This window comes from Rhagoletis zephyria, unplaced genomic scaffold (assembly GCF_001687245.7).
Source record: "Rhagoletis zephyria isolate East Lansing unplaced genomic scaffold, Rhagoletis_zephyria_1.1 Rzeph_scaffold_01402, whole genome shotgun sequence".
NCBI lineage: Eukaryota > Metazoa > Arthropoda > Insecta > Diptera > Tephritidae > Rhagoletis > Rhagoletis zephyria.
In genome coordinates this window covers 7,900-35,178 of record NW_016158486.1, presented here as the reverse complement: position 1 = coordinate 35,178, position 27,279 = coordinate 7,900, and the positions used below count along the sequence as shown (strand labels likewise).

Below are 27,279 nucleotides of genomic sequence, written 5' to 3'. Positions count from 1 at the left end.
TTTTACAATATTTGGCCCATGGTTTCACGTATATATTGATTTTTGTGTGGAAAATTCACTATTGAGCTAGACATTTATGAAAAAATATTCACTATTAAATAAAAAAATAAATACATATAGCCAATATTGGTAAAGAAAAGGAGTTTCTATTTGCCAAGAATCCCGGGATTCCGGGACTAACTTTCCTAATACTCAATCATACACATAGCTACATGCGTAGGTATTTATATATTTTTCATGCATACATACATACATAGCTTATAAAACGCCTGGCCCTCATTTTAATTCTTTGCACACTTTTCCTTCTCTCATTGCAGTGCACTCTTTGCCCCACTTAACGGTGCTTAGCCTATCCGGTTGCAGTAAACTTACTGATGATGGCGTTGAATTGATTGCCGAGAATCTACAAAAGTTACGTGCCCTCGATTTGTCTTGGTGTCCGCGCATCACTGACGCATCGCTGGAGTATATAGCCTGTGATCTGAATCAGCTGGAAGAGCTGACGTTGGATAGGTAAGTTTCAAAAACGTTACACCCGGCTGGTAGGAGTAGGTTAGGATGGGGAAAATAAAGGAAAAAATCAATGCCCAACGAAAAAATGTCAATGGTTGTTGTGTGCACATACTATAGGTGCATTCGCGTTAATAACTATCAAAAACTATCAGGTTTTGCTGTTCTCGTACACAAAAATCCAGCAAAGTAGGGGAAATTGAGAGACCAAAATGACATTTTATTTTGGTGCGAAGTTGCTTGTTTCTGCTGGCGTGAGTGCAACTTGCTTAGTCTCAAGATCTACCCATACCGCCTCCAGTCTACACGTGACCAGAAGGATTTTGCCATCTTGCATCCCAGGGTCTTCGCCCAGCGCTTACTGAGTTGACTAAACGTCCATCTGTCAAGAAGCAGACCACATGGGGTCAGGGAAGCTCCCAGACCTCAATCCGGAAGTAATTCCTCAAGGGTTCTCTGTCTTTCCAGCTCATCGGCCATGCAGTGTCCAGAGATCTCGTTGTGATCTTAAACCCGAATAAACTTCATAACAAAGTAATCCGATGGTGTCGATAAAGAAGTCAAACTCGTTCTCGAACGCACCGTCAAGGAGCCAAGAGCCTTGATAGTTGCTTGGAATAAATATTCCCCTGCTTAAATAAAAGGTGTCACACTAGATAGCAACCAATCCGAAACCTATTTTGTTACGACCACCTCTGCCTGGAAGACGCTGCAGTGATCCGGATTCTTCGCAGAAGACACCTCCATCTACCTTCCCATTCAGCTTCGATCCATCTGTAGATAAGTTTACGGGACCCCGATTCCAGATACTGCACCTCTCGAAGTCCACTCGCTCTAGAATGTGGGGGCTGTGTACCAACTCACTGCCATGGAAGCGTGGGCAAGGGCAGCCCTAGCCAACTCAGGCGCTGCCAAGCATTTTGGCTGTACGGATTGGTGCAGCAATCCACTATGGAGTGCAAGTGTACACATAGAAAGGTTTTCATGTCTGTTTCCCTTCCAAGCGGGCATGTGTGTGTGATTCCTGGCCACCGCGTAATAGCTTGTGCTAGTCACAGTAGTTTTGTACGGATTCACGAAGCAGATGCTCCGGGCCAGACCAGTGTCACTGCCTAGCTAGCCGTAAGAGGAACCGTTTCTTGCTGGTCATCAGCACAGCAGTTGAGTGGTGAGCTGCGGGGTTCAAAATTAAGTTGCACACCATGGGCAATGTGAGCAACCCATGTGCGGCATACGGTACCCACTGCGTGGAAGCGATGGAGTAATAGTGGGGCCACTACAGGTTCCGCTGTAGGCGAAATTTTAAAGGATTGTGATTTGAGGATATGCAGCTGGAATGTGCTAACCGTAGTTCGCTGCCGATGTGCTGGAGTTCGCTGCCAGAAATTGGATTCCAAACGTTGGAGCGTGCCTGTTTTCACATATGTCACTTATGCTTGCCGACACTACCCAGCCTATAAATATTTGCCTTAAAATCTCCACCGGAGAATTTTCTACTCCTAGTTGCCTCAGTACACATTTACTTAAAGCTTCATGAATTTTTAAAATAGCTATAGAAAACAGCAGTACTTGAAGCTGAGTGGCTTTTCGTTGTATGTTACCAGGCTTTGAAGCGCGGTCTCTATAGATTTCTTCCAGCAAATGTGCGATATATAGGCGTATAAATGAGTGCAAATCAGTAAAAATTTTCAATCATCTTCATTTCGTTTTGTATTCCTTTTCGAAGTATACATTTCACAAATCCCCTCCTCTTTTCCAGGTGCGTGCACATCACCGATATCGGTGTCGGCTACATCTCAACAATGCTCTCACTAACCGCACTCTTTTTGCGCTGGTGCTCACAAGTACGCGACTTTGGTCTACAACACCTATGCTCAATGCGTAATCTACAAGTACTCTCACTAGCCGGCTGTCCACTACTCACCTCCTCAGGTCTGTCAAGTCTCATACAATTGCGTCATTTGCAAGAACTCGAATTGACCAATTGTCCGGGGGCATCACATGAATTGTTCGATTACTTGAAAGAGCATTTGCCACGCTGCTTAATCATTGAATAATACGCTTGCGGAACTACAAAGATGCTGCAAGCTATACAGAGTTTTGTGAAGGGAAAAGCAAAAATTGGAAGAGGAACTGTACTCCAACTTAAATGGATGCTAATGAAAATTATGAAAATGATACTTGTGATGTTGATGCTATTGCCAATGGAAACTAGCAAACAAATTTTGACGCTAAAGTTGGAACTTATGAAGCTATGTATTTACTAAAAACTTTAAAGGCTGCACTGAATACTCAAAATGCAAATACATACATACGTATACAGTTAAAAAAACAAAAAACAAAAAGCAGGAAAAAATGTTAAAATATATGCACCGAAAAAATTGGTTTGCATTTTTACAAGTGAATAAATAAAAAACTCTATGAATCTTTAGCTACTATTTACGAGCATCACAACATTAAAACTCTAACAACATATTAGTTATATTATTTTTACAAAAAATGCAAAACGAATTTTTTATTCAGAAAGAGCGTGCGTTTGCTCGTATCTAATAGTACATATATATTCTTTCTTCAATTTCCTAAAACGTAGTTTACTATTTCTACAACTAAACTCGGAAAACACAAAACCAAAAACAAAGTTTGTGTTAAACTTAATAGTAAAACTTACTTTAAATAAACAATGTTTATAATACTGCTAAAGAATGGCAATGTTCCTCAAGCTAAAGCAAAACATGTATGTACTATGTATAAAAAATATTCTAAGAACTTTATTCAACAAATTTGTCACTTGGAAATTCATAGTTTAAGCACTTTTTAGTACTCGTACTCGCATTTAGCGAATTTTTGCTACTATATAGTGATTTTAGAACAACTTATTGCTATTATTGTTGCGAGTAAAAAAAAAGCCTCGAAATTTTTATTTTGCGGTTTCATGTAAATCATAATTAAAATAGGTTTACAAATAATTCTTGGTTACACTGTATCTGTAACTGCGGGCTATGGGCAATTTGTATTTTGAAACGCAGGTAACTTTGTCTAACACAGCGACTGAAAATAATCGTCATTATCCAAATCGTAATTTTTTATTTATATTTTTACGATCATTTTTAATCGTTATTTTATGATATATATTTTTTCGATCAAAAATAATCGTTGTTCTTGGATTTTTATTTTGCGGACCATTTTTAATCGTTATTTTCTGATTTTTATTTTTTCGATCATGTTAAAACCGTTATTTTCAGATTTAATTGTTTAGATCCTAAAAGAATTAAACCGGTTATAGAAACGCAGTCTCTATTACAACGGTTAAAAATTATCGAAAAAAATAAAAATCCAAAATACCGATTATTTGTGATCGAAAAAATTTAAATCACACAATAACGAATAGAGATGATCGATCAAATAAAAATCATAAAATTACGATTAAAGATGATCGAACAAATAAAAACCGCAAAATAACGATTAAATTATGATTTTCTTATAAAAATCATAACGGTTACGGTCGCTGGTCTCACAATAGGTATATGATTTGATAAAAAAAAAATATATTCAATAACATTGACATATTCAATAAATAGTTCGCCAAGTTATACATACGTATTTAAAACACTGCACTGTGATCAAAACGCCTATTTTTCTGGCCAAAACTAACGTTTTACACGTGTTAACATAAATTTTATATTTTTCTCAAATCTTAACTTAGAAACTTTGGCCAGGTGTGGTAAGGTAGAAGAAAAAAAATCTATATCTTGTGAGCTTATGTCACCATATCTTATGCTGCGATTTCTGAAAAAAAACGGTTATTTTCGTAGGCTTTCTTCGTAGTATTTACCGTTTGCAAAGGTGAAGTCAATAAAGGTAGGAAACAAAAGGCTATTTAAAATGTTGCTGCACGGCTTGCTCATTTTAACGCAAGTTAAGAAATTCAGACTTCTTTGAAATCAGTATAATTTGGCATCATTTTTCAATAATTTCCACTGGAGCAAGTGAAATTTTTTTTCCTTCAAACGAATATTATAAAAAAACGCAACTGTTTTATTAAAACTACAAATTTAAATTTTTAGACCCCTTAAATATTTTTTTTTTACAAAAATGTGGGACATCATATGCTAATCAATAAAAAAAACTCGTGTTTTTTAAATGAACTACTTATTTATTTAGTCGTGATTAGTTTTGGCCAGAAAAAGAGGCATTCAGACCATGGTGCATTACAGGTACACCTCCCCGGTTATCCGGCTATTTGGTCATGGGGTTAAACATATTTTTATTAATTTTGCGACAATAAAACACCTGAGGAATCATAATACATAAGAAGTAATTAAAAATAATTTGCAAAATTCAAAAAATTATAATTTTTGAATATTTAATTAAAAATATCATGGCCAGGATTTTTTCAGCCAACCCACTCGCGAAATATTTGCTACCACATTAAATTTCATACAAAATAGATTTCATACATTAAACAGATGGGTGAAGGTCGTGCCCTATTCGGATCTTAGACTATATGAAGAGTTCTAAATGGAGCCTCGTTTGTAGAAGTAAATAAAAAATTATAAAAATCATTTAGTATTTGTTTAGTTTTCATACGCTGTGTACCTCTTTCGACATTTTAGATCAAAAATATTTAAGTTTCCGCCGTAGGCACGCTCAAAAAATTAGGCGAATTCGGTTTTTGATGTGTAAACATCTTTGCAAGATTCGCGCACACCAAGCCGAATTCAGAAGTACTTAGTGTAAATGAAAACGAAACTAATCAGCTGTTCCAGCAACACTGCCCGTTTGAGACTAGTTGGGGATTAGTTCAGGATTTTTTCCAGGCTAGTTTGGAACTTTTTCGGGACTGGTTTGAGACTTTTTCGGGACCATTTCGAGCCCAGTTCGGAACCGGGATGTTTACACATCAAATTTCATGAGTACCTGGTACTAACGCCGTTTTTCTTTTATAGCGTCATTTTAAATAGTGATATATGTATGTAGACATCGGGTGTTTTTGAGTTATATTAATTCCTTTACAAGAATACTATGATATAAATATTTTTAGTGTGTATTTATTTATTAAATATTAATTCGCTGTGATTCAATGTTTTAGTTTAGGTCCTATTTTATAGAAAATTGAAACTAAATAAATATTCATTGGCGATATATGTAGTACACGAAATTTTTTTTTAAGCTGCATCTTAGCTTTTACGGCATTCAGTTCTTTTCAAGCTTTCTGTTTTCATTGCTGTTAAAGGAGTAGAACTCTATAGCAAGCTTTTCCGATGATGGGGCTTTTGGCCCCCAAGGTGTAATAAAAAAAACGCATAGAGCGCTGAAAGCCTGAAAAGCGCTGAATGCCTGAAAAGCTTGCTGTGAAATCGTACTCTCAGTTCTATGTATCGGCGTAATGATCGGACATTTTTTAATTGTTTTAACGAGTACGAAAATAACTAGTGCAATGCTTTCAAGCATATGGAATTTCAACTTAAGTAATTTCTGTATGTAAATATATATTTTTGTATAATCATGTTAAGTTTAACTTTAAGTAAACTATAAACACTTATGTTCCCCAACAAAATCATACATCCGCCCACTTAGTTTATACGCGAGCAAATACATACATATGTACATATTTACTCAGCACCTACACAAACTACATAAGCAGAGAAATACATTAATACATATTTACAAATAGAAAATATTCAATACAATCAAATAAAAAACTAAAAAAGCAACATTTAAGATTTGCATAGCATGCATACATACATACATATGACATATGTACGTTAGGATGCCGCACCAAAAAATGTTGCGGGGTTTCCACCGTAGTTATAAAATTTGGACAAAATACTTCGGGGAAATATTAAGTTTTACGTGAGCCGAACGAATACCTCTGAAAATCTCATTATTTTTTAGATAAATAATAATAAATAAAATCAATTAAGGCCAGCTCACGTAAATCTTAGGGCTGGTTTCTCCAACTCTACTTAACTTAGTTTGGCCACTTTTTGGACTTAAGTCAAAAGTTAGCCTACGTTTTACAAAGCTTATTCTTGACTAAGTCAAGCAAATTGGCTTAACTAAGTTAAGTTGAGTTGGAAAAACCAGCCATTAATATTCTTCACAAAGTTTTGTAATTCCTGTAGAAAAACAGAACCATTTTTTTATTGAGTGTGATGCACCCTTATGCACATACATGCGCTTAAATAAAAATATTTGTCACATTTTTCCAAACTTTACCGAAAATCTCTGCTATCAAATTCCCACATACAGTTACTCCCAAAATTGAGCGTACGGCTCTTGTTTGTTAATATTCGCAATGGTTTACATGCTAAAAATTTTTGGTAAATTTCGTATTAAAATATGGTTTATATTTTAACATTGTAGTATAATAATGTCAAATTTCAAATCTCTAAAAAATCGCGTTGATTTTTGAGAATTTTTTGCTGACTGTTCTAGGTATTTTTTTTTTCATATAAAAAAATTTCAGAATTGCGAATATTAATAAAAAAAGAGCCGTACGCTCAATTTTGGGAGTAACCGTACATATGTATTAATTATAACACATCTCTCGATCGGAGGATATTTCTATAAAACAATTCTCGAACATTATTAGAAGGCAAATAAGCGCATTTAGTATAAGTTTTCCAAGCCAATAGCTTCAGAGAACTGCATTAAAAAATACAGTTTCAAATTTGTATGAAAATACTCGAAATTGCTAAATGGCGGTTGAACACTTTAATTTCGTTTTAAAACAGTAACAATCAGGGAAAGCTTTCATCATGCGCGCCTTTTATATCAGAAAGGATCTCATTTGAGCTTTGCCTGCGGTTAAGGCGGTGCCCATCACCGATATAAATTATATAGAAAATTTTCGAACGTTGCTGCAACGGTATTTATTTTTCTCATGACTGGTCTATATAAAACGCTGACGACTTATGAGAGCTTTTACACACTTTCATCTAAAACAAAGCTTTGAAAAGCTTTTTACGTGGTTCTTACTTTGGTAGTTGTAGCTACCTTCAGTGAACATAAGTACGAGCAAACACAGAGCGTATTTAACACTATTTTGAAGAACGGTTCAGCGGATTGCTTTACCTTAGTATTGGCATCATACATAATGTGACCAACTATTTCATAGCTCAAAGAAGTACAGATTAGGTTGAGTTACGTTAACGCCGCGAGCCGATTACGAAATTTCGAATGGGGCTAATTTTGATCCCTGAGAGCTCAGTGTTTGTTCACAAGTGCGCGCCCAAATGTTTCCATCCAAGCCTCGCGAAGGTTGGACAGTCTAAATGAAAGTGTGGAGATGATTCCACTTCAACTTCCTCTTGAATATTAGGCTTCTACGACAGCCACCGTTGATCGTCAACCTAGTTACCTGGTTCAGGTAACCTTGAGCTAGAATAAAAAGGGTGTACAGAAATCGTCCCTTAACCAAAAGTTCCACATCATCTACATAGGCGATCACCCGACAGCCCACTTTTCCAGTTCCTCTAGAAGGTCGTTTACAACCGCAATCCAGGGCAGGAGCGAGAGAACACCACCTTTTGGAGGGCTCCCATTGACTCCCCACTTCGCCGCGACAGTTCTGTCACGAAGGAAACTTATTAGGTTGGTTTCAACCCCCAGATTATGAATATACTTGACTAATGCCTCTGGAGGGACATTGTTGAACGCCCCCTCGATATCGAGAGGCCCCTGCTGCACAATCTTCATGCGTGAAGACTTCCTCTGACCACTTTACCAATGTGTGCAGGGCGGTATTCACCGACCTTTTCTTGCAATAAGCATATTGAGCTCTTGAAAAACAGTGACTGATAGGCCTAAAATCCATAGGAGAAACATGATAACCTTTCCCGGCTTTCGGGATGAACGCAACACTGACTACCCTCCAAGCCTTGGAGATGTACCCGGTCCTCATGCATGGATCAAACCAATTGCACGACATNCTTCAACTTCCTCTTGAATATTAGGCTTCTACGACAGCCACCGTTGATCGTCAACCTAGTTACCTGGTTCAGGTAACCTTGAGCTAGAATAAAAAGGGTGTACAGAAATCGTCCCTTAACCAAAAGTTCCACATCATCTACATAGGCGATCACCCGACAGCCCACTTTTCCAGTTCCTCTAGAAGGTCGTTTACAACCGCAATCCAGGGCAGGAGCGAGAGAACACCACCTTTTGGAGGGCTCCCATTGACTCCCCACTTCGCCGCGACAGTTCTGTCACGAAGGAAACTTATTAGGTTGGTTTCAACCCCCAGATTATGAATATACTTGACTAATGCCTCTGGAGGGACATTGTTGAACGCCCCCTCGATATCGAGAGGCCCCTACTGCACAATCTTCATGCGTGAAGACTTCCTCTGACCACTTTACCAATGTGTGCAGGGCGGTATTCACCGACCTTTTCTTGCAATAAGCATATTGAGCTCTTGAAAAACAGTGACTGATAGGCCTAAAATCCATAGGAGAAACATGATAACCTTTCCCGGCTTTCGGGATGAACGCAACACTGACTACCCTCCAAGCCTTGGGGATGTACCCGGTCCTCATGCATGGATCAAACCAATTGCACGACATCTTCAGAGCCCTTTGCAGCTGCGCAGATATGATGCCATCGGCCCCCGGCGACTTTAATGGTTTGAACGAATTTATCGTCCAGGCCATGTGACGAATGTCCAGAAGAACGGAGAAGAACAGGACCGGGGGGAGATTCTGTAACCAGTTAGCGACAATTTTCGAATCGCTATGGCATTTTTTGACGTAAAAACATTTATATCATGCGTCAAAAAGTGCGATAGCGATCCGAAAATTGTTGCTAACTGGTTACAGAATCTCCCTCCCGAAGTACAAAATATCGCAAAGAAGTACATTTGACTGTACTTCGAAGTACGAAGTACAAGAGCGAAAAAAGAAGTACTGTACTTCCCAAAGAAGTACGGTTGGTCACATTAATCATACACCTACTTAAATCAAAGTCTTCAAGTTGAGAACAAAACGAAACTGATAAATACATATTTATGTAGCTGTAACGTTTAACTGCTTTCATAATAAACAAAAACAAGGAAAAATATTGTTACAAATTTGCATTCACATTTAGTCCAAATTGCTAACAAGTTTTCACTGCTTCGAAAAGTTCCAAAAAAGAAGAACTTGTTTGAGATGTAAAAGCTCAAAGCTCGCAAAAACTCTTCGTAACATGAAAATCATCAAAAATCAGCTTTAACTCTTTAACGCTGTTCTTCAAAAGCTCTATCTAAATACAAAAAAAAATAACGCGAAATTGTAAAATATAGAACTACAGTTAAATGAGATATGAAAAATACTTGCATAAATCGATTTTATCAGTATGTAGCTATTGTAATGATAAGATTTACTAATTTTCTAATGGAACAAATTATTTCAAACAAAAAGAGATACAGAATATAGAAATATGTATGCACACCTTTTTTTATAAAATTCTCTTTCAAAACGTATGGCTCAGAAAAGTTTTTTCCATACAAAATTAATATCTCTTTTTGACCAAACCAAAACAAGAATAAATGTTCAACATATGGATGTAGATAAATATAATTAAGAGAATTCTTGGTTTTCTTATGATTAAGTGAAAGCTCGAAATGGAAAATGCTAAAGCCAGAAAAAATATTGTGTATGTTTATGTAAGTATGAAGCTTTGTTTTTATGTTATTATAAAAAATTAGTAGAGATTTTTACTTGAAAAAGGAGAGTAAAATCTATCCATATACATATGTATGTATGTATGTAAGTAAGATTAAATATTGTTTCTTAAACATTTTACATGAGAAATAGCTTTAATTAAAACTTTGTCGTAGATCATCTAAAAAGAATCAAATCAAACTAATCCAAAAGTAGCAATTCTTTGAGGAAAATACAGAAAAAAGTGAAAGCGACCGTCATAGAACGCTATAAATTTATAGTTAGAATAACTAAAGAGAATTACAAGAACACAAAGGCAGAGTTGTATTAAAAACTTAAAAGGGGAAGTTTATATAGACAAGTTTTAGAAAGAGACTGAGAAAGGCGGAAACAAGGAATAAAGAGTAAGCAAAGCAAGAAAAGAACAAACAAATTAAGAGTATAAACTGAAAAACAAAAAAATAAAAACTAACGTCAAATAAAATAAGGCAAAATAAAATATAGCAAATAAATTTTATTGACAGAAAATTAAAAAAAACCAAGTAAAATAAACAATCAAATAACTAAAACAGAAAATAAAATAAAACTTATTAAAATAAAATAATGTAATGACAAGACTACCATAGAGAGTGGTACTGATTATGTGTATATGTATTAATATTAAGTTTAAAGCAAATGTTTAATATTATTTGGCCCCTGATGATGCTGGAAATTTCAGCGAAACGTTGGGCAACGAAGGTGGAATAAGTGTTTTATTTGCACCATTAAATAATAGATCACACCAGCCTACAAGTGTACCAAAAATATATTCTACAAAGTGATCGCTACAAAAACCATAAAATAATTTATATTGAACATAAATTCTTATTAGGCCAGAAAATAATAATAATAAAAAAAATTAAATTAAATTAAACAAAATGAACAAAACAAAATATTACAAACAAATAACATTAAAGCTTTTAACTGAAATTAAACTTAACAAAATAAAATAAAGTAAAACAAAACTATGTAAGTATAATGAAATAAAATACATAATTAAATACGATCAAGTAAAAGAAAAGCAACATAAATTAAAAAAAAATATTTAAATAAAGAAATAAAATAAATAAAAATAAATATAAATATAAAAAAAGAACCATCACAAGCTAATTTGTTGTAGAAAGGTGGGAGATAAAACCCGAAATTAAAGAATAAAGAAATGAAAAAGGTTAAGAGGAATAAAGCATAAAGAATCGAGCACGAAACGAAATTAGGGGGGAAAATGTTAAAAAGTCACAGAAATATCTAAACGAAGAATATCAGAAATTCACAAAATAGAATTTAAAAAATATTGTACATACATTAGGGCTGTGCGATTATTCGATTACTCGAGCAAGTTGGTTAATCAGTTATTCGGTTAATCAATTACTCGAGTAATCAAGATTTCGGATTTCTCAAAACGATGATTAATCGAGCTACTTGAAATACGATTACTCAAAAAAATTAGTTTTGCTCGTTAAAAGAGTTTGCTTTTAAAAATGCTTATTTTCTTTTTTACATTCTGTATATGAAAAAATATTTAATTTTAATTTTTGAAAACTGAAACGTTGTTTTCAAAGTATCAAGGAACTTCAACTACTTTATATGTAAATAGTTCTTTGAAATGTTGAATACTCATTTTACTCATAATCAGGGAACGGATTTTTAGGACCTAAAAACCTATAAAAAAGGCAAAATAAAGTAACGAAATAGGCTGGAAAAGGCAAAATAAAATAGCGAAAAAGGCATGAAAAGGCACTAGGTATTGCAAAAAAGGCAAAAAAAGGCAAAACAAAATAGCGAAAAAGCCAGAAAAAGGCAAAACAAAGGTATTGACAAAAAAGCAAAATAAGGACCTAAAAAAACAGAAAATACGAGAACAATCAGAAAATATATTTATTTTAGAAATTTTTATATTACAAGTAAAAAGAGAAAAACTATGAACTACATAGTTTCATTATATGAAAAATTTGTACTTTGACTCTTTGACTATTTTATCCTTTCGAGTTTCTAACTCATAAAACTTTAATCTGTATAGTTGTAGTAACATTGAACCACAAGATGCATTTTGAAGTTTTCTGGCAGCATTTTCATTCGATTTCCGCGAAGAAAAGCCTTGAATGTACTAAATGTGCGCTCGACGTAAGTTGATACAAATGGAGCCCAATTTAAATATGGAACGTTTGAAACGTTCATATTATCAGGAATAAGGTCGTTTTCCTCGCCCTTTACAATTTTATACACACCCCTTATTGTCTTCAAGCCTACGTTAGCTGAGAAAACGGCTTTGAATTTTTCCAACACCAATTTGGCAAGAGGTCTCTGCGCTTCTATAAGCCGGATGGGCATGTGTATATTTTTTAATCTTAAAAAAAAAAATTGTAAATGCTATAATCACTTTTTTAAAGGTAGAAAAGACAAAAAAAGGCAAATATCTTAAAAAAGGCAAAAAAAAGGCAAATATCTTAAAAAGGCAAAAAAAAGGCAACATCAAATGTGTATACATGGAATCAGGGAAAGCTAAATCGTGGACATTCTTAATCGAATATACTCTATCTCTTTAGCAGAAAAAAAGGCAATTTCCATAAAATCCGTTCCCTGCTCATAATGTTGATTAATCGTGAAGCAAATTACTCAAATATTTTTGTTTTTGGTTAATCAAAATCTTGATTACTCGAGTAACTGAACTTTTGAGTAATCATAATTTCCAATTAATCGAATAATTGAGTTATTTACTTTATGTTTAATTAAAATTTTTAATAATCAATAAAATGCACAGCCTTAATGTGCATACATACATATGTACATTATACCGTTCCCCGAACCGGTTCACTTTTCACTATGGTTCACTTTTTATATTGGTATTTACTATGGGTGGAATAGAAATTTTGGTGTGAAACTCAAGATAAGGCAGAACTTGTTCCAAGCTATTTTGAACATAAAGTTATGGAAAGCCCCGATTTAGCTGTTTTACAGGGTGCCGAAAAGGATGTACACTCCTGATATACTTTCATAGTGACCGTTCAAAATCGCTTGGAAGAAATTTTAATGTACCATCTAATGTACATACATACATGCATGTATTGAGAAAATATGGCGGAAGAGAACGAAACCAATTAAAAATTTAAGTATAAAGACATCAAGAAGCATTGAATTGTGATAAAATCAATTTAAAAAAGTAGAAGGAACGCATGAAACCAACAACAACAAAATTAAAGAAGAAGATAAGGGCAAATGGTAAAACTAACTTTACGGCAAGTGCAAAAACAAAAAAGGGTGCGAAAGGCGCACTAAAATGCATAGTATATACCAACGTATATCCATACATACAAAATGCATGGCGTTAAATGTATGTATGTATTTATGTATGAACATTCATAAATATGTGAATCTCAAACTAAAAATCAAATTAATCAGATTCAAACCAAAGTATGTATGCAACTCAAGAACTAACTAAAATCGAAGAAGTGTGAAATTAAACGATTTTTAGATCAACCGAATAGTAATTGCAAAATAAAAATAAACCAATTATTTAAATATTTGTAAGCTAGAAAGGCACACTTTTCATATAACAAAAAAAAAATTTAAATGGCAGATCAAATATGAAAGAAAAATTATGTATGCAAATACCAAAATAAAAATATGTATGTTTCACCCATAAAATTAAAACAAAAAAAACATTATTTTGATTGTTCCAAAAAAAACCAAATGTGCAATACATACAAAGGCTAAGACAAGTGCAAAATTTCTTTTAAGCATAATATAATTTAACACCTCATATTAAATTTAAATCTTTTCACTAAAATTTATATTTTAATTCTAAGTCTACTAAGCTAGTTGTTAATTTAACATTAAACAAAGTATGAAACTTCAATTTAAAGGAAAAAATACATAATTGTGAGTGAAACAAAATTTACATAAAAAAAAACGGTAAACTTGCAAAATGGAAATTTTAAGATACATTGTACAATTAATAAAAAGCGATAAGTAGAAACTACCCTCTGCAAGAAAAATACAATTCAATCCCTAATTAAATATGCAATTTAAATGGAGAAAAATCAAAAGGAAGCGGGTTAATGCAAGTATTGAAAATAAAATCTGTTTCTAAAGTAAGTGATAAATTTAAAATGGAAAATAGTTTGTTAAAACAAGATGCTAAAATAGAAATTATCTCTACAGAAGTAAACAAACGCATGCAAAGAACACAATTGATATGCAAATTGAAAATAAAATACTTTAAAGTGGAAAATAACTGTAATAAAAATTGTTTTCATGTAGGGAGTGATTTACGGGCTAAGTTGAACGAGTTTATTCGTCATAGCATTAAGTTTTTGCAAAAGGAGTGTAAACAAATTCACAAGTCGAAACCTTTGAAAGAAGATTGCCAAAGAAAATGTTCTTAGTACATGCGAATTAAGTTATTAAAGAATTGCTCTAGCGTGAGCGCGTGTTTCAGCTGACTGCTGTTAATGACCTTTCGTTAGCCCTTGATTTGACGAACAAAAAACATATCCACAGCTCAGCTTCAGAACTTGGGCATTGTGGCCGTTACTTCCGTTCACTGGCTTAAGCAAGAGTTCATATAATTATCACTCCCGCGCCTTCTGCTTTCAAGGGGAGTGTTTATCATCATTGAATTTCTTTTTCCGACTTGTACAAAGAACAATAATAAATTATAATTTGGCTGGTAAAATAAAACATTTATTTCATTCCTCATAAGCACCCTCGCCATCTTCGTCATTTTCATATTCCACATTATCCTCATCTTCGTTTTCGTCACCCTCATCACCACCCTGAGTTTGTTGATCCCACCAAGATAGCACGCCTAATCCAGATTCATTAATGGCAGCCTGAAAGAGGAGTTCATAAACATTCTTAAAATTGTGAGCGTACCATTTTTCCACTTACAATAATTCTATAAGGGGTCTTTACTTCAGATTGCTGTGTTGACGCTGCCGCCGCTGCCGAAGCCGCTGCCGATGTGCTTGCTTGCTGAGCATCTGTTTTAGGAGGACCTATTGGTGAGCTTTCTTCGAAAATTTCACGTGATACACGAAATTTTATCGGTTCACCTATATCCATGAATAAATCGTGCTTAGCACCATCTTCCAAAGGGTATTCCCATACCCAGGCTTGTTCGGCTTCTTCAAAACGTGAAGGATGTTGTAAAGCGGATGGTGGTATGAGTATATCATCAAAGAAACCAAGTGTTACATGCACACCTTCTCGACTACAGCTACGTATTTTGCCTGTAAGTATGCTGCCAATAGTTGGCCGAAAGACGATGTAGCGGAAGAGAACTTCGGTATGTGAAGCGCCATCGCCAGGCAGTATAATGGAATCTTTGAGCGATACGATGTCTTTGAGCGCAATGCAGAGGCCTAGATTCAACAGAACCTGCAATTTACTTGATGGTGGAAACATCAAAAACTCTTCATATGTCATTTTTAGTTTACCTTATTGGCCAACTTCCTGTTGATTTCGTCTCGTATCGCTTCAACCAATTTCAAATGAAATTGATCTGGCGCTATACGAATGGTATCTTTCAATTCAGCAAGCACAAACATTTGAATATCACTTTGTGATTTTAAAGACGGATGTAAAATACTTTTATTTATTAACAAAGAATGGCAAACATTTTACTTGAAACTCACATTCCATTGTAATCTATTGTGATTTTCAGCGTGATACAAACAGCTGATCTGAGCATCATTCGCTGTTTTGTTTTGATTATTCAAAGTAAACAAATGCGAATTAAAAGACAACCAATAATGCCACCCTTTGTTCCTGTAGATATCTTGGTCATACATCGTAAGTTTCCATTACGTGAAATTACGTGGAATATAACAAAACGTTTCTGCACGTTACCGATGATTTTGAAACCGGAAAGTTTCATTACCAAAAAATGTTGCCACTTCTTGTCACCGCGATTCTAGGTACGTTGGTAATGCAGTTAAAATTCAGCTATGAATAATTATGGAAATTTCTGGCATTGCATATTTCACTGGGCAATACTTTGTTACCAGTTTATAAGATGACAAAATTTTTATTACCAGCGCAGACTCACAGCAAAGCAATAAAATAATGAAGAACTGGATAGAACCTCTTAAAACATCGTTGAAAAAAGTAACACAAAAAACGTTAGTCCATGTGCGTTATGTTACGTATTGTAAACCATTGTGGAATCGATTTTAGTGAACTCTTGCAAAGTTTTTTCTCTACATCCACATGCAGGGTAACGAAGTACCCAATAAAGTAGTCATACGTTTCTATGCATCCGTTTCTATTATTTCGAATGATCACATTTCTTCGAGTGTATCAATTTCATGATGTGCTGTAACGTTAACGTAACCATTTCGCACCACCTTATGGAATCTAAATTTCACAACAAATCGATTGTGAATGATAAGTATTTAAGAAGCAGTTCATTGAAAAATTCTAGCTAAACGCTGCCAAGCAGCAGCACGTGTAGATTTCTCCAATTGTTTAGTTTAATTTTAATTTAGTAATTTTTTTACCTACCAAGAAAAGTTAAAGATTGATTTAGCAATGACCGAATCGGATTCACACCAGTTTAGTGATGCTGAGGAGGACGAGGAAATACCCTACAAGGTATGTGCTAAAGGCGTTGCCTTTTAACCAATTGGCTTGGACTATTTCACAATCTTTGTCAAAAAAATAAGTTGGTTTTGTAAACTATTTATTAATCATTTTATCATATTCAGAATAATTTGGTAAATAACTTTAACAAGATGACATTGAAACAAGTCACGTTTAAGGACATCAAAGAGGATGTTGCACAAAACGACGACTTAAACCAAAAAAGTGATGACCAAAGTCCGGAAGAGCAGAATGAGGATGACGATGATGACTATGACTACCACGAAGACAGTGACGACACATATGACTATGAAGAATCGTACACAGGCTACCAAAAGCACAATGGTCAAACGGCTCAAATTTCACTCAACCACACTGCTGGCGGATCTGCGGGCACCGCAAGTGCAAGTAGTGCTTCGCAAGCAAAGCGTTTGAACAGCTTTCAACCAAATGAAAAACTACTGCGACGTTACTCCGCACGTATAAATGTAGAAAAATACGATCCTAACGCAAATATGAGTGCGCAGGCCGCCAATAAATTAGTTACATTTGATCGCCGCCAAGAACGTGTTCGCGTACGTGATAAGCATGACCGCGCCACTGCCGAACAAGTGATGGATCCTCGAACGCGCATGATACTGTTCAAACTTTTAAATCGTGGTTTCATACAAGAAATCAATGGCTGCATCTCAACTGGCAAGGAAGCAAATGTTTATCACGCTGTCTCGAAGGATGGCGACGAGTATGCTATAAAAATCTATAAAACGTCCATACTGATTTTTAAAGATCGTGACAAGTATGTGTCAGGTGAATTTCGTTTCCGTCACGGCTACTGCCGCCACAATCCACGCAAAATGGTACGCACCTGGGCAGAGAAAGAGATGCGTAACTATCTGCGTATGCATAATGCTGGTGTGCCTGTGCCCGAACCACTGCTGCTGCGCTCACATGTGTTGGTGATGCGTTTTTGTGGCAAAAATGGTTGGCCCTCACCGAAATTGAAAGACGTTGAATTGACCACATCAAAGGCGCGTGAATTGTACCGCGAATGCGTGGTGCTTATGTGGCGTATTTATAACAAATGCAAATTAGTGCACGCAGACTTATCAGAATTCAATATATTACTGCAAGACGGCCAGCTAATAATTATCGATGTGAGTCAGTCAGTAGAGCACGATCATCCGCATGCTTTCGACTTCTTGCGCAAAGATTGTGCAAACATATCAGACTTTTTTCGAAAACGTTCAGTGGCCACAATGACAGTGAAGGAGCTATTCGACTTTATTACAGATCAATCGATTACTGAAGAAAACATGGAGGCATGCCTAGAGCGTATTTCTGAACAGATTAAAGATCGGGACTTTGAGGCAATTACGGCGCAAGAAAAAATCGATGAAGCTGTTTGGCAGAACACGTATATACCAAAACGTCTAGATGAGGTAAGTTGATTGCAACGTAATATACAAAATGCCGTTAATATTTTAACATTTCTTAGGTGCGACACTTTGAACGCGACGTGGATAAGGCGAAAAAAGGCGTGAAACAAGATCTTATCTATGGCAAAATCACTGGCTTAAATGCTGAGCTAAATGTGCAGAAAAAGCCAGATATTCTTGTACAGGCTGAAACAATAGAAGATGAGAATCTAAAAAATTTGCAAGATAAAGAAAATATTGCGGAAAATGCAGGTCAAATAGTCGGCGGTTCTACTGGCTCAAGTGATGATGAGGAAGATTCTGAGGCTGAGGGTAACACAAGTTTTGTGAAGTCAGCACGTCCACGCGATGAATCTCCTAATAGTAAAAAAGCACGGAAGAAGGCTGTCAAAGAGGCAAAGGCAGAAAAGCGCAAAGTGAAAGTGAAAAAGCATGTCAAAAAACGCAAAGAAAAGTTGGCGAGTACGCGCAAATGAGGCATAAAGTGTAATTTTTAAATAGTTTTATTTATATGTTTTTAGAATAGTAAGTTTAACATTCTAAATGAAATTAGAAGACAAAAAAAAAATAATAAAGTAATGTAAGTGAAATAAAAACAGGGTTTATTTTTTTAGAAATACCAAAAATTTAATTGTTCGCAAGAACATCTTTTTTATAAAATAGTTTGTACATCTTAAAATATGTGGAATATCTTTGATTATGTACCTACTTATCTCATAACAATATGTTCTTTTCCGATCGTAACAAAATTTTACATACAATTTAATTACAAAGCCACTTATTAGGTATGTAATTTGTAAAAATTTTGGAATAAGAGGGGTATTTGTTTGCTTGCAATTAGATTACTACACGTATAAAGTAAAAAATTGTACACTATTAACATATCATTTATCACAGCATAAGATTGCCTATTATTATTATATTATGTATGTGCATGAACTTCTGATTATGCAGCAACTAACATCCACCATGAAACCATTGTTTATTTTTATTTAATTGACCTTAACTTTACCACTTAATACTAAAAATCACATTTACAAAATAATATCGCTTATGTACCGCAACGTCTGCGTAAACTCAAATACATTAGCACTCTATAGAAGAGCATAAGTACTGTGAGTATCGAGAAGAGGTACCACATCGATAGGTGTTCAATGTCCAGAAACTTGAGCAGCACTCGCGGATCACCGAAATGGCAATATATATCGTCACATTCTAATTCGGGACGATCAAAGCCAAAAACAGAGAGTATCAACGCCACTACACCGACCCGTACATAACTGAATTTCATGAGAAGATTCATTCCGTATGGGATTTGTGCGGCAAAATCAAATCCATATATAGCCAAGCCTAGCAGTGGAGCAATCGCCAGTGGGCCAACAGCGCTGCCATTCTATGAAAAAATAAATAAAATATTAGTAGGATTTATTTTTTCAATTTCCTGATCTAATTTTCACGAGTATAAACTAAGGTTTGGCCCTGTTAACTTATTATTAGTTATGCCGAATTTCCACTAGGCACTGAAATGACAAAAAATTTATATCATTTAAAAAAATGCCATGTGGAAATGAACTTAATGATTATTTTTGAATGTAGTGACACGGTTATTTTTTAATGCCCGACTTTGTCATTCGTCATTTTTGCCATTTAATGCCTAGTGGAAATCCAGCATTAGTTTAGTCCTGTTGAAATTATTTTCTTAAATTTTACTTCTTAATTGCGTTCAGGTGTCGATATTGTTATAAATGGATAAATTGATTCGAGAATTAATTAATTGCTTTGCTTTGAATTTCATTTTTTTTAAAACTACGCTTTTTGTCAAATTATTTTTCTGACGCAAAAATTACCTTTTATTCTCTTGCAAAATAATAAACAATTTTCCTCTGTAAATTCGATTTTTTATAACTAATAACTAATAACTAAATTGGCGACGAGAATAATTTAGAAAACGCGCATTCAGAAAAAGGGATCACTCCCAATTCGCCGTTCCCACGACAGCCGGTTCTACGTACCGGAATGACTCGGGACCCGTTTAGGTCGGCGAAGTATCTCAGAAGTTGTTCGTGCATAGGGCTGCATTCGCTACGTTTTCTTTTACTCTCGGCTGGCATCGAGTCAAACCCAGGGTCAGAAACCTACACCTGCTGTGTATGCCAGAGACGACTACACCACAACTCCACCTCAGTCAAGTGCAATGCTTGCGAGGGGTGGAGTCGCCTCAGTCTTCTCAGGACTACGAACACATCGGCACGTCGTTTGTGGCCCCCTGCTGCTCAAACAGAGCAGCCTCCACGGCTAACCCCAGTCCACCTGAGCAGTCCCACACAAAAACCACAGCACAACAACATAACAACACAATAGACCACACCACAACCGCGACAGACCACAGAACACACACAACCGCACCACCACCCGCACGCCGCCGCCAACAACTCCTGGTTCCTCCTACAATCTGCACGGTATGTCAGACCAGGATATTCCGTAATGTGACATCAGTCAAGTGCAACACCTGCCTTGGCTGGTGCCACTTTAGGGCATGTTCAGGTCTGCGCACCACGCTAGATTGGACGAGGAACGTCGAGGGCCCGTGTTGCGCAGCACGGTCGCAAACCTCAACCGCGACGCCACCCACCACCACCACAGGGCGACAACCACCTGAGCAGCGCACACAGCCAATGGCGCCACGGCCACACACATCTCTCACACCACGCATTACCACACGTCTTCCGAACCACATGAAGCTCCTTCAATTTAACTGCAACATGCTCCAGAGCAAGATCGGGGAGATAACCGTCTTTATGGGAAGGCATGGTAGTTGCACAGCAATTCAACATTAATGAATTGTGCCGGGTACAACGTGCATTTGGCTTAGCGTTCATCACGCACCACACCGTGCAGTATCATCTTATCGAAGCAGACATCGACCGCAGGGATACCACCCTAGAATGTCAAGGCATTGCTATCCGGTCAGGCAACGATTCGACATTCTGCACAATGAACAACGACGCACCCACCAGGATTATGGGCAGCCACTGCAGATCGCCAGACATAACAATAGTCAGCGTTGGTCTGATAAACAGCATATCATGGCGACCTATGCTGACTTTGGTATCAGACCATCTGCCCATAGTCATCTCGATCGATAAACCAACCAACTTTGCTTCCGCGGAGCACCGAACATATATCAACTTCTCCAAAGGAGAGTGTTAGGCTTCATGCAGTAAAGGCACGAAAAAGTTCGGAGAGGTAACCGTCAGCCCTTGTAAAGTTTGGTTTGGAGATAAACGGGTTTCGGCATTGTATCACCTTCCGTGTCATTTTTCGCTCTTGAAATTCGTTCCAAAATAAATCATCTTACCACCCAGTCGTAAAAAACGAATCAACATCAACATACATATATTTTATATCACATGTGTGATGCTCCATCTTATATATTAAATTTGTTTTTTAAGCTTCTCCACTCAAATTGTGGACACTTACCGTTATGCTAAATGTCATTCCAATTGCCAATCCCATGCCCTCTGCAATTAGCGATGTCATTAAACCAATACTGGCAAATAAGCCAAAACGCCACCATTGAGCCGGCAATCCACTCATCCAATAAATAATTGTCAGCATTATCATATTCAAAAAGATCTAAAATAATTAAATATACATTTTAGCTTTATGCCCGATAGTTACTATAATTACAAGTAGATATGTATGTTAGTTACTTGCAAGGGCAACCGTGATATATTCAAGGCCATATAATATGGAGTTAACTTATACCAACGATTGAAAGTCTCCTTTCGTACGATTTTTATTTCCATGGGAACTAAATGGAAAGATAAACAAAAAAATAATTATAAACGGGTTTTACTGTACTCTAATTGTACTTACAGCTCAATATGGGCAGCATGACTTGTGTATATGCGATGATTATAATAACGCCAATGCAGAATTTCAAATGGTCAAACATGCGCGAGCCCTGATTACCAAGATTTAAGAAAATCAAACCTAAATATAAAGTAAAAAATATTTCATATATTGCCTTTTGAAACAAAACTCCATTACGCCACCTACCAAAGCACAATGCCGTTAGAAGATGGTGCAAAAATTGTATAAGTAAAATAACGTGGCTACGCATTGTACGCTTCAGCATCATTTTTAAGAGCACAGAGAACTGGTGGAAGCCCGAAGAGTGCTCACTCTCATGATCCAGCAACTTGGTGAAGGTTTTCACCTGCTCATAGAATGCGGTCACGCCACCAATCAGCGTACCATCGGTAGAAAAATTCGTGCCGGCAGCGAGCCAATGTTGTAAGCGACTACGTTTTGGTTCCTCCACGAAGAAAGTACGCACCGACTGCTGAAAGTCTTTGGAATGTGGCTTTGAAACGGGCGTGGGTTCACCGCCGTTTACTTCGCTTACACCATTTAGACCATTTTGTTGTTGCTGCACTGGTGCATAAATCCACTTGCCATTGCCAGTGAGATCGCTAAGCAAGGGTATGAGTTTACCTTCGTCCGCATCGCAGAGCTCGATAACTGAAAGAAAATTAAACAAAGTTTGATTAAAATGCAACCCTGCTCAATACATCACACAAACTCACTGTAATCCGATGGACTATAATACTTGGGGCATTCGATATGTACGTGACGTAAAAATGGTATGACTGCCGATGGTGGTCCCTGATAGACGCACTGTCCACTGGCCAGCACAAAAATGCTATCAAAATAATTGAAAATCGTCGCCGACGGTTGGTGTATTGTACAGACGATGGTGCGTCCTTGTTTAGCTAATTGGCTAAGTAACCGAATGCATTGCGCCGCTGTCACCTCATCCAGACCGCTGGTGGGTTCATCGAGGAAAAATATCTTTGGATTGGCCACCAATTCGAGTGCGATCGAGAGGCGTTTACGTTCGCCGCCACTCAATTTTTCCGCAAAAATATTACGTCTATGATTTAGATTGAGATTCTCGAGTATCTCTGTTATCAGCTCAGCTTTACATTTGCAATGCGGTAACTTGAGATTGCAACTAAGCTCCATGAGTTCCTCAACGGTAAGTAGGGTTTGATGATTGTCATCTTGTGTGATGTAGCAGGAACCTTTGCGTTCGATTTTTATGTGTCCACTAACGTCGGAGGTGCTGAGAGAAGGAGAAGAAAATTAGGAAGTTGGTAGGAATTTCAAGATGTGTTAAGATTAGGACACTTAAATGAAATTGGGTAAGGCTTTCAAGACCAACAATTGTGGCAAGTTTGACAGAAATTGGTGAAGAGGCTACCGAGATTTTACATGCAATCATAAGTAGGGGGGCCCACCGCCCATTTTCCAAAAAATTGTAATATTCTTATTTTCCGCCAAAAGGTCATTGTAAATATCCATTTACTAAAATATCGCAGTTTTTGTATTTTCGTCAACTAACATTATGTATGTGCATGGAAGGTAGGCGTGGTTATTATGTGATTTGACCCATTTTCCTACATTAAAAAGAAGTACACGAGTCATCGTGTACACAGAGGGACAAGCGGACGGACAGACAGTCACGGCCTAATCAAGTTATCTTTTCTTTCCGAGCACTTATGTATATATTGTATATATATATATATCTATGTATCTCAATTTCTTTAGGCTGTTAAAAACAACCGTTATATGAACAAAGTTATAATAGCCTTGTGCACAAATGCGCTCGGGTATTAAAAATTTTATCCCCGGAGGTGTTTTTGAATCGGTACAGCTCACGTAAATCTTTATACGTTTCCGAAATTTCCGATTTTTACGACAGCCTTATGGTCTAATTCATAAAAAATAAAATAGTTTAAAGAGCTATATAAAGTGGAATTTTCATAAAAATTTTCGAATTAATAAGCATTTAAAGTCCTCATTATTTTTTATGAATTTGGGTATAAGAATAAAATAATTTTTATAATTCCGGTAGAAAACCTACAACTTTTTTGGCAAGACACCCTAATATGTATGTATAGCTGAAAACCTAGATTTACGTAGAAATTAAGAGCCAAGATTAGATGCCTGAATCTTAACATCGCAAAAGAAGAGTAGATGAGAAAGAGGTGCTGAGAAGAGTACGGAACCCCAAGCCACACATCAAAATTTCATTAAAAAATGGTGGCATAATCAAAACATGCGCGTATAATAAAAAATTATTATGTATTAAATACATCCATGCTTCACTGTTCGTGTTTCTTTGAGAAGTTACAGAACTATATACAAACATACACACATTTTATTAAAATGAAACTATTACCTCGCATTTATTGCCAAAATTAATCTTTTGCATGGAACCTTCGAGCAGCGTGAAGTTAAATATTAAATGTATAAAACCAGTTATTTTTTAAGTAAGTACATACATACATACATACGAGTATGTACATTTGCATATGTACAGAGGGTAGGTACATATGTATGTATATATTTAAGTTACAGTGACTCAAACAAATTACCACGGGTTGATTTGTTTTTTTTTTTTAATATTCGTAATGTTTTTTGAGCAAGATTTGTTTGTTATTTTTTTTTTATAAAAAAACCATATAAATCACAGTTTCAAACTTTGGTTATACAAAATTTAGGAAAACCCAACAGATTTTCATCACAATTTCAACTTTTTAAATTGCATGTTTAGAACATTAAAAAAAAGCAAAAGCAGCCTCGAAAAAAAAATCCCAAAAATCACCACGATTTTTTAGCCGGTTGAAACTCTCACTTCTTTATACTAAAATTGTATGGGCTATAAAACTGCATACCCACAAATATTCTAAAGATTCAGATTAAAAATTTGAATTTTTTATGAAAACTTCTTAAATTTTCTCAAATTTTATATAAAGTTTGAAACTGTGATTTATATATGTACTTTTGGTTAAAGCTTGGAAGGTATATCTATAGAAAAAAAAACAAAAAAATGTACTTGAAAAATATTGCGAATATTAAAAAAAAAAATCAACACGTGGTCGTTTGTTTGAGTCACTGTATATGCATGATTGTGCAAAAAAGTCATCAACAATAAAGTTTTATTGTTCTTTGACGGAAGTTTAAAGCCCGTCTCAAAAGTGTAATTCGAAAACGAATATAAAGTAAAAATTATCTAACAAAAAATAAATAAATAAAAAGTAAACGAAGCGAACCTAGAAATATCGGTTTGATATTTTTTGAAGTGATGCTAGAAATAGTGTTGTCTAATTGCAAATTTATGTATGTATTTTGGAAGTGCTAAACTACAAGATATACAAGACTTCATTCATACATATGTACATAAATATGTACGTACATACACAGATACATACATATCTGGCTGATAGTTTTTTTTCTCCGCTTTATATTGACCTTGAATTTGAATGTGAGCTCTGATAATTTCTTCTTTTAGCTTCTTTGATTATAAACATACATATGGTTTACACACATAAATATATTTCCTCCCCATGCCAATTCAAATCTTTATGCAAATCTTTATACTTACCGCAAACCTGATAAAGCGTTCAGTAAACTACTCTTGCCCGCACCGGAAGGGCCCATAATTGCCGACAATTGACCATTGCGGAAGCTGCCGCTGACGCCGCGCAATATTAGACGGGTACCAGTTACTTTAACTAAAAGAGAAAAAAATAAATACCAAATTAATTAAATTAACTTTAGGTATTATTTAGGTATACACAAAAAAAATATAAATGTTCAAACAATTCTAAAATGATAATACTCGGAGATTCCATAGTAAATAACAGCACTGTGTAACCAAATAAAAAAATTAAGCAACGTGGAACGACTTACGTTGGCTATATAAGTTTTGACTTAAGTCCGGCAATGAAAAAAAATCGAAACTTCATATTTGCGTACAAAATTCTAAATATAACCTCTAACCCGGGATCTACTGTATAACAGTTAACAGCTCGACCTATTGATGTACAAATCGATTTCGAAAGGTATTAAACCGAATTCATATAAGGTGGTGTGGCTAGAACAACTTATTTAATTTGTCTTGGTAGAAATATATTAAAATTTTATACTTCGCTAAAGTGGGTGTGTGAGAAAGTAAGAATAATTGTATGTATTACTTCCCCTCTACTTCCTTGAGAGAAGAAAAGCTGAAATTTGACAGTCGTTTATCAAAAGCAAGAACAAAACACATGACAATTTTTGTTGTACAATCGCTACCACCTTATGTGAATTCGCCTTGAAAATAATTCTAGTCTTCAGCGACCTACATATAGAAAAATTAAGAGGGCCTTTTTTCTCATTAGGTTAAGTTAGGTTGAAGTGCTTGCTGAACGTTTAGGAAGATAGCATACCTACATACGTACAGTCAGTGGACCATTGTGATACCACATCGATCCAAAACCCCATTTATGATATAAAATCCGGACTAACTTCACACATTGGAGGTAAAGCTCAGCTAAGCACTTTGCCAAAATATTATTACTAAGCAAACCAATTAGGTATCTAATTTAAGGCAGCAGCCTGTGCTAATAAATAACTGTAGATCGCAGAATATTCCTCCGCCAAACCTTGTCCTCTAACTTTCAGACATTTAGGAACAGATTCACTAAATCCAGGTTCCACATATTACCCTCCACTCAGTTCACACTGTTCGGGCAGTAAATTATTTTAGAGCCCACCCATGGAGGAAAGGTTAAAGGAAGCGTCGGTTACGGGCTCAGTGACCATCGGCAAACGGAAGGATATCGTAGATTTAACGAAATCTACANTTATTTTAGAGCCCACCCATGGAGGAAAGGTTAAAGGAAGCGTCGGTTACAGTTGCTCAGTGACCATCGGCAAACGGAAGGATATTCGTAGATTTAACGAAATCTACTCATCTCGCGCGCTCTTTAAGCAGCTTTAGCGGATGCTGCTGTCGTTTGCCTAACCTCACTTTGGATCGCATCTAAACACTCAAGATTATTTGGGTACTAGATCACGGTACCGTTACTCGAAACTGTATGGTCCTTTAAGGAGGTGTCCATGAAGCAAAGATAAGCCGAGAAGACAAGGACATCAATGGAGACGTGGCACTGCCTACTTTAAACCCGGTTTCGTCTAAAAATACTTTTTATATGTATACTAACCGGCCACGGATG

At 35.9% G+C, this 27,279-nt stretch overlaps 4 protein-coding genes across 7 annotated transcripts in view; 2 read left to right on the top strand and 2 right to left on the bottom strand.

Moving 5' to 3' along the window:
• Positions 1–3,654, top strand: part of LOC108363891 (F-box/LRR-repeat protein 16) — a 75,568-nt gene extending 71,914 nt beyond the window's left edge. Inside the window, exons 4-5 of the mRNA XM_017617417.1 lie at positions 318–513; positions 2,270–3,654. Coding sequence (XP_017472906.1) covers positions 318–513; positions 2,270–2,567 — 494 coding nt within the window. The 3' untranslated portion in view covers positions 2,568–3,654. The remainder of the gene's footprint in view (positions 1–317; positions 514–2,269) is intronic.
• An 11,197-nt stretch (positions 3,655–14,851) lies between these two features.
• Positions 14,852–15,964, bottom strand: Polr3H (RNA polymerase III subunit H). Of its 4 annotated transcripts, none has more exons than XM_017617414.1 (4): positions 15,816–15,964; positions 15,629–15,749; positions 15,105–15,569; positions 14,852–15,046 (listed from the first exon to the last, which is right to left on the bottom strand). In XM_017617414.1, exons 2-4 carry the CDS (start codon positions 15,737–15,739, stop codon positions 14,879–14,881), a joined length of 744 nt encoding a protein of 247 aa, XP_017472903.1. In that variant the 5' UTR covers positions 15,740–15,749; positions 15,816–15,964; the 3' UTR covers positions 14,852–14,878. The 4 variants fall into 4 exon arrangements, with proteins under 4 accessions (XP_017472903.1, XP_017472904.1, XP_017472902.1 ...); XM_017617415.1 differs by having other exon boundaries at positions 14,852–15,022; positions 15,816–15,963; XM_017617413.1 differs by having other exon boundaries at positions 14,852–15,022; positions 15,081–15,569; positions 15,816–15,950.
• Positions 15,965–16,576: 612 nt separating this feature from the next.
• Positions 16,577–18,781, top strand: RIOK1 (RIO kinase 1). The gene is made up of 3 exons (XM_017617410.1): positions 16,577–16,784; positions 16,898–18,211; positions 18,268–18,781. The coding sequence occupies exons 1-3, from the start codon at positions 16,722–16,724 to the stop codon at positions 18,682–18,684; spliced, it is 1,794 nt and encodes a 597-aa protein (XP_017472899.1). The 5' UTR covers positions 16,577–16,721; the 3' UTR covers positions 18,685–18,781.
• Positions 18,782–18,825: 44 nt separating this feature from the next.
• On the bottom strand, positions 18,826–25,990 carry LOC108363889 (ATP-binding cassette sub-family G member 1). The gene is made up of 7 exons (XM_017617411.1): positions 25,665–25,990; positions 22,801–23,339; positions 22,271–22,735; positions 22,088–22,204; positions 21,922–22,022; positions 21,689–21,844; positions 18,826–19,601 (listed from the first exon to the last, which is right to left on the bottom strand). The coding sequence occupies exons 1-7, from the start codon at positions 25,718–25,720 to the stop codon at positions 19,260–19,262; spliced, it is 1,776 nt and encodes a 591-aa protein (XP_017472900.1). The 5' UTR covers positions 25,721–25,990; the 3' UTR covers positions 18,826–19,259.
• Positions 25,991–27,279: the final 1,289 nt, after the last annotated feature.